Genomic DNA, 7,771 nt, shown 5'->3' with positions numbered 1-7,771 from the left:
GGGGGCCGCCCTGCTCCGGCCGTGGCGGCGGGTGCGCGTGGCGGGGCCGGTGCCGCGCCCGCCCGCCCGGGGCCGCGCCATGAAGAGCCTCAAGTCCCGCCTGAAGAAACACGAAGCGATCATCGGGGGCAGCACGGTGGGTGCCGGCGGGGCTGGGGGCGGAGAGGCACCCCCAGCGGCGCGGCGGTCAGCGCTGGCTGCCTGAGGGCGGGGGACTGCTGGGCTTTGGCGCTGTTCGAGCTGAGCCCCCGGGTTACCGGGCGGGACTGAGCTCTGCGGGTGGGACACGCAGCTCCATGGGGAGGGGGCTGTGGGAGGAGGGCGGGGCTCTCCTTGTATGTAAGGCCGGAGACCCGAGGCGTGGGGTCTGGGGACTCCGGGAGGTGTGGGGGCTGTGGGTGCCTCGGGTGGAGCAGTGGAAGGGGTTGGGGTGCTGGGCATCGCCTGGAGCAGAGCACAGGGGTCCTGGCTCAGGAGGGAGCTGAGGCGTTGCTGGGGACAGAGAGTGTGGAAGAGCCGGTATAACGAGGGGAGAAGCGAGTCGGTGGGAAATGAGGTTTTCTGGGGCAATTTAAGAACCTTGGCAGTGGGGGGAGCTGGGCTTCAGTGAGCTCAGGCTGTGCGGGATCAGTGGGTTCCCCTGGGTTTGGGTGCGGGGCCAGGCAGTGGGTCTCTGAGCACTGGCGTGGGGAAACGTGGATGAGCACACACACCTCACCTGGCACCAGCCCCTTGCCCAGGCCTCCCTGGCCGCTCGGAAAACAAGCATGTGAACGCATGTTACCTCTGGCCCCAGCAGAAGTTAACACCTTGGGTTTTTTTTCCATAAGATCTTTGGGAGCCACTGCTGAGCTCTGGCTGGCAACGTGCCCCAGGGCTTGCCGAGATGTGTGTTCATGGCATTGGCAGTGTCTTGTTCAATGTTAGTAATGTCTGTGGCAAGATCAGAGCAATTATCCCAGGGCACAGAGGGAGGATTTACTTGGAAAGTGGGCAAAAAGCTTTCGAAGTGGTTAGTGACTTTATGCAGTTGCAATTTGTGATCATCCAAACTGGGAATGCTGGGCCTGGGGGAGTCGCAGGCTCTGGGAGGCGGGTACTTCTGTGGTGGTGCCATTGTCTGTGTCTGGTTCCCCTTTGCTTCCAAATCTTGGGCTAGTGTTAGATGGATTTAAGTGACTTTATTGGTTTTCTCTTTTACTTGATTCATCTCTACAGGTGACTTTCGATGAGAGAGGTCTATTGTAGCAGAAGAAAGCTATATTTGGAAATTACTTTGTGTGGTAAATCACCTTTAATTGTGACCATTCAGTAAATGCTTCTCTGGGAGTCTGCTCTGGGTTGCACTCCTGAGCCTATTGCTGTCTTCTTGCACTGATTTGCTGAACTTGCCACTGGCTACATGGAACTGTGGAAAAGGGCAGGTTAATACGATATGCTGACTTGTATCAGTTGTCTTTTAATATATGAGCTATCTTTTAAAATACTCCTGCAAATTTGTATTGGATCTGAATCTAGGACTTGAAAATAATAGCTCATTTGAAAGATATGTAGATATTCAGGCTTGTGAACTGCTGACTGACCTCGACTGACACAAGGACAGCTCAGAGTGGAAGCGCATCATTGTGCACAGGAGTGATTCACAAGTCTGTTATGATACTCTGTAATGTGTAGGCTGGCACTGCTTTATGTGATTCATTAGTTGTCCTATACTTCAGAACTATTTGTTATTTCAGACTAAGCCTACAATATTTAAATTGCAATGCTTACAGCATTCATATTTGTTTTTTAATAGATATGGAGATTTTTCATTTCTGTAGGTGAAGGCTCAACAAGCCTTCCTTTCAAAGTACGTTTGAGCAGCATTAGTGCTTTTAAGAGCTGAAGTTATTCTGAAATACATGAAGGAAAATTACTTTCACCATGATCCTTTAAAACCCAGGGTTTGTACCCATAATGTACTCATTTCCCCTGTTTATTATGTATTTTAGTTATGTGATCGCTCCACTGGCTAACCAAACACCAGCTTACAACCTTGTATATAGGCAAAAAAAAACTTCATCTGCATGGGTGGGTGTTAATAGTGCGGCTGAATGGGGATGGTTGGGAAAAGCCGGGTCGCTGTTTCTGAAGGAGGGGAAGTGGGTGAGAGTCCTGCCAGCCCCAGTTCCACAGGTCTGCTGGAAACCAGTAAAAGAGCTGCCTGTTGGAGAAACCTCATCCCTCTCCTGTCCCCCCCTGCCCAGTGCTATTTCCTGGGGGGTGGAGAGAAACTTAATCCCCTCATCACGCTTCTGAAAATTTTCCTCCAGGTTAAGGTAATAGTTACGCCCCCTCTCTGATCTCCTGGGAACGGCTTTCTTACCTGTCTCATGATGGAGGGAAGCTGCGAAAAGCAGCAGAAAGTAAAAATTATAGTTAATACCAATTCTGCAATTATCCAGAATGTTGTGTCTGAAAATGGAATTATCTGATTTTTGCCAGCTCCAGCTGGCTGGTGCTTGGAAAATAATCCGAGCGGCCTGTTCAGTAACTTCGGTGCTCTGAATAGTGAGACAAATGCTCCTCGTTTCCCGTGGTGGAGGCTGGAGACTTTAAGAGCAGATTCTGTGGAGCACGAAGCCTCCAGGGCACGTTCGTCACTGTCAGTCAGAGAATGATGCCTCATTCACCTCCATTTACAAGATGGATTTTAATTAATATAGTCAGTCCTGTTGGGGTGACTGCAGCAGCATGTGCTGCTGGTATTTCTGAGATTCCAAAATACGTGGATGTTTGTGATCTAGTGATCTAGTTTGTGTTTAGAAAATGTGTTCTTCCAGTAAAGTTAGAAATTCTGTCTGTAGCTGTACACAGAAGAAGCAAATAGGAAATGCCCATGGGTTCATTTTTCTTGAGAAGATGCTGGGAAAAAGGTTGGCTTATTGTTTGACAGTTATTTTTGTTTCAGACCTTTGCTAACTGACCCTCACTGACTGTTGGCTTCTGTGGGTGGTCAGGAAGGGTTGCCTACTTATTTTTTTTTTTTTTTTAGCACTTGTCAAATAGCTATGGAGGTGTTTTGTGAAATTTGAGGTGCCTCATTGTATGAACGTGGGGGAGCCAGAGCTGTGTCCCTGTGCTGGGCAGGGCTGCTCTCTCTGGGGTTGTTTGCATCCCAAGATACGACGTGAAAGCCGGAGCTGGCCTGAGATACACACTTCAGAAATCAGCAGCGCTGCCCACGAGTCATGAGAAGGAGCAGATGTGAAACCATGTGAAGGCCTCTATCAATCCTTTCTCCTCCAGGAAAAGTGATGTTGGTTTGTTTTTAATTAAGAGAAACAGAACATGATATATAATTAGCAGAAACCATTGTGCAAGAAACAAAGGCAGACATCTGAGCGCTTGGCTGGGTATGATGATCTGTGGTTATTAAATTAATATCTGGTTAAGTTCTGTAGTTAGTGACAGCTGAACTGTTGTGGAGACTGCCTGGTGCTGTTAACTGGGTGACTTTCCCCTGTGTAAGGAGGGAACTCTGTGGATTGACCCAAAACACAATTAACAGCAGAGGTAAGGTACCACCTCTTGTTCTGATCCCACCATTTTTATTAAGGGAATGGAAGAATTCTGTCTGAATATGATGATTAATCAGCAACACTCTATCTCTGTATGTACAGCAGGGTAACTTTGTTAAAAATGATTTGTAGCACCAGTGTGCTGTGGAATACACACCAGTAACTGAAGGAATAAAGTAAAAAACTGATGTTTGGTAACCTAGTTTGAACTGACCATGCAAGATCACTCCTGTGTTGAACTTCTTAAACAAAACAAACTCGTGCTGCTGGTAACACGTATCAGTTCGTAAATGAACAAGATTTTCATGGCACTTTGTCACCTCTCTGCTCTGTGCAAGGACAGAACAGTTTCTGTTGGCCATGCTGATCACAATGCTATGATCTATTAGCAGAATTTTTCCAGCATTGCTGCTGTTGGCCAGAGCAAAGTTGCTTTTCCCTCTCCCCGGTTGTGGACACGCGGAGGTGACTTTGCAATCCCATCTTCAGGCAGCCCAGCCTAGAGTCAGCACCACTGTCATATTCAAATATCAAACCTTAGGCTGTGGTTGTTCTTTAGGGTATGTTTGCATTTCAGAAAGCTTTATTCAGGCTCATGTTAATGTGTGTGTTCCTTGGAAAAAAAAAAACCCTTTGTGATTCATTTGCATTTAGTTAAATAGAATTATGTGCTTGTTTGATGTTTGTGGTTGCTGTTGAAGAAACATGAGTTCAGTCAACATGGGCAATTTTTGGTACAGCAAAAGCTCTGTGGTACAGCCTTTTTGCAGGTGCATTATAATTTTCAGGCTTGTTACAAAGAAGGGTTATTTGTTAATGCTTTATCATTTTGGAATGTAGCAATTAAAAATATTTTGAAAATTGAAGGTACAGCGAGTGCAAGTGTACAGGTTAAATGTCCTTAGCTGCTTTGCAGACGTAATTGCGCAGATAAGGCTGGTTATCTGTTTCAAGTTCATCTGACCTTTTGCTCAGATACAACTTAAGTAGTACTCATCAGTATTTAAATATTAATATTTATTAGCAAGCAAATTCTTGCAATATCTGAGAGACTGATACTGTCTACATATTTTCATTACTTAATGGAGGCCGCACAGGACTGAGTCAGACCGTTCCCTTCTCCGCGGTGTTCCCTTCTCCGCGGTGTTCCCTTCTCCGCGGTGTTCCCTTCTCCGCGGTGTTCCCTTCTCCGCGGTGTTCCCTTCTCCGCGGTGTTCCCTTCTCCGCGGTGTTCCCTTCTCCGCGGTGTTCTGTGCACACATGCTTGATGCTGTGTGAGGAATGTAATAGTCAGGTTGTGTTTCATCACCCCTGATATTTTCTGATGCTCCATTATTAATAAATGGAAGTATACAAATCAGTTGTGCCCGAGCGGTGGTGCTCTCCTTGCTGTCAAAGGGCAGTGTTCTTTGATGTGTGTAAATGCAGCCCCAGTTAATGTAAAACGTACTCAGACTGTTTTAAAATGCAGCTCCAAACCCACAGGCTTGTTCCCAGAGTGCTTAAGTAGTTCAGATCGCTTTTGTTAGTGTCCAAGTGAGTCTGTATCTCAGGGCCGAGAATTTGAGGGTGTTTTGTCAATAAGGTGCACTTGAGTTGTATGCTGGCAATACATGAGGAAATTGTGTTTAAAAACCAAACCAAACCAAATTGAGTATGCTTCCTTTGGGAGCTATATACAGCGGTCTTTGACACTTGCACTGTATCTTGTGCTGTTGTAGCTGATGCTGGTGGGTTTTCTCCCTACCCCAGCTGGTCGGTACGTGTCACTCCTTGCAGATGGACATGTGCTATTTGACACAGATTTAAGCACCTGTGATGGTTTTGAGAGGACTAGTTGACATGCTACTTGGATAGCTGGAAGTAGATTTGAGTATTTTCCTGATACTTAATAACTTGATCTTGATGTGATATGCTAACTTGTAGTAGGAAGAAAAATGCCTTAATAATAGGGTGAAATAATGAACATTTCTGGTGAGGTTTTAGATGGTTACTGCTTGTTTTGCCGTAACCTGTTCATTAGGAGGCTCTTGCCTGTATGAGTTACAGGATGCAGTTATATAGAACCAAGCCATGCAACAGCACAACTGTTACTATGGGCTCTTGACATAAGCATTTTGTGAGCGCCGCAGAACCAGAGCAGGCCTAGGAAGGCTATTATTTTTGACCGCTTGTTACACGAAGCCTCACCCACTTTATAGCATTCAATGACTTTTCCCGTAGATGGAGAAATGGCAGTAAATGAGGTGATAACATGCTGCGTGTGGGAACCTGCGGCTGAAACAAGAGCCCTCTATTCAAGCTGGGGCTGGTTTTCCCTTTGCAGACTAAACAATCCCTCTTACTCCTGTGGTTTTAAACTCCAAACAATTTGTATGTGAATACAGACACATCCTCATAAGCAAGATGTGCTTATAAAATATCAAATACCATTCCATCACGCCCTCCCAGCTGAGCTCACCCTTTCCTAAACCTGGTATGTGCAGGATTTTCAAGGGAACTGCAGATGAGCCAGACGCTGCAGGACAGGGGGTATTGGCTGATGTGCATCTGTACCAGAGGGGGAAGCTGCACCTGGTGCACGTCTTTAAAAAATAGTTTCAGTAGCTTAACCTGTCCTTTCATTTTGTCACTTTGTGCAGTTTTTAAATAAATCAAACTACTTCAAAAGCAACTGTCATTTTGTGCCATAAAGTAAATCACAGGGTGTGCCTGTTCAGACGTTGGTTTTAATCACAAATGCACTCTGACCCCTGTAGAACGAGCAGGAAAATTGCATGTGCAGGCTGACAGGTGAGCCTGTCCTTCTCAGTGGTGCTCGGCTTCCAGAACACATGTGTTTCGAATGTCTCCCGCCTGTCTCTGCGGGAAACCGCATGGGACCTAAACTGGAAAAATCAGAATCTTGTCACAAAGATGGGCCTAAAATTAATAATTCTTGGTCTCTTCTTTGACAAGTTATTCTATTTAGTGACCTTCACAGACTTTAGAAACTACAGTTGTAGTTTTGTAACTGTTCCCATAAAAATATGATGTTAGTGTTTTTTTGTCTAGATAACTTTCAGGACCACTGGTATATTTGTGAGCAGTTGCTGTAGGTGGGGGTGGTGGGTTTGACCAGAGCTCTGTGCTCAGCGTGGTTTATGTGCTTATGTCACCCGCTAATGGCATTAGAGGAGGATGTGTCCCCGTTGGGTTTTTCCACTAATGGGATTATCTGCCTGGCCCAGCAGTGCCGGGAGCTGGTTCACTTTCACAGGTTTATGTCAGCTTTCAGGATGAAGGCTTTAAGAACTGCTTTGAATTACAGCTGGTATTTCTGAAGTGAGTTAAATGACTACTAAAGACTGCCCGTGTTTTATTTAAATATGCTGTTTATTATGTGTCCAGTGTTTTGCAGCTATGTAGGCAAAAGCGTTTAAAGACTCTGGATGAGCAATAATTCCCAGTTCAGGTGCGAGTTTCCTGAGCAATACTTCTATTTCAACAACAACTTAATTTGTCATTATTTTTTCCGCTGCAACAGTAAGACCAGTATTTCTTGTGGCCCTGGCCCTGTATTATCTTTTCAAAAAAGGTTAGTGTGTTCTCAAACAGGAGTCGTTCCTCATGGGTTGTGCTCAGACTGATGAGCAGAAATCTCTTCTTGTGGGTTTTTTGCTGCCATGAAAAGTCTTGAAAGTTCCATTCTGGCTTCTAGAATTTTACTCTGGAGAATACTCGGGTTGAGAAGTCTAAGCAGAAGAGCTGCTGGGATTTGAGGGTTGTGAATTGTTTTCCAAAGGCCTGCAGGGCTGGGATCTCTGTCCCATCTGAGTCCCTGTAACCCCAGTATTATTCTCTCCTCTTGTGTCTTGGGTGCTTTATTAGCTCGGCTTCCTGCGTGGGGACCTGTGGGTGGCCGGGTGTGCGGGAATCCTGTCCCTGCTCCAGGAACACCACCTGCTTTGCTTTTGTGCTTGAGACAGAGAATGTGCACAGTAACTCCATGCTCAGATTCCCTAAGTATGGTGCTGTCTTTATTTATTGATAAACATATATCCTTGAACAATAAAACTTTAAGCGTTATCTTTGCTAGTTGCTTCTCAGGTTGTCAGCAGTGTACAAATATATATACATATCTATATATATTTTAGCAACACTGTGCACTTTCCACTGCCTTCAGTAACTAGAACATATTGTCTTGGTTTGCTCAGAAAAGCGAGGATAAT

The 7,771-nt window shown here is 45.6% G+C and overlaps 1 protein-coding gene across 3 annotated transcripts in view; it reads left to right on the top strand.

Annotated features, from left to right (window-relative positions):
* The window catches only part of UACA (uveal autoantigen with coiled-coil domains and ankyrin repeats), a 31,796-nt gene continuing 24,025 nt past the window's right edge, over positions 1-7,771 (top strand). For all 3 annotated transcript variants that reach the window (XM_082061513.1, XM_082061511.1, XM_082061510.1), the window contains exon 1: positions 1-136. In XM_082061513.1, coding sequence (XP_081917639.1) covers positions 80-136 — 57 coding nt within the window. In that variant the 5' untranslated portion in view covers positions 1-79. The remainder of the gene's footprint in view (positions 137-7,771) is intronic.

The sequence above is a fragment of the Streptopelia decaocto genome (genome assembly GCF_964273445.1).
Source record: "Streptopelia decaocto genome assembly, chromosome: 9".
Classification (NCBI taxonomy): domain Eukaryota; kingdom Metazoa; phylum Chordata; class Aves; order Columbiformes; family Columbidae; genus Streptopelia; species Streptopelia decaocto.
Note: the sequence above shows the minus strand (reverse complement) of the source record. Positions and strands in the feature narration are given on the sequence as shown.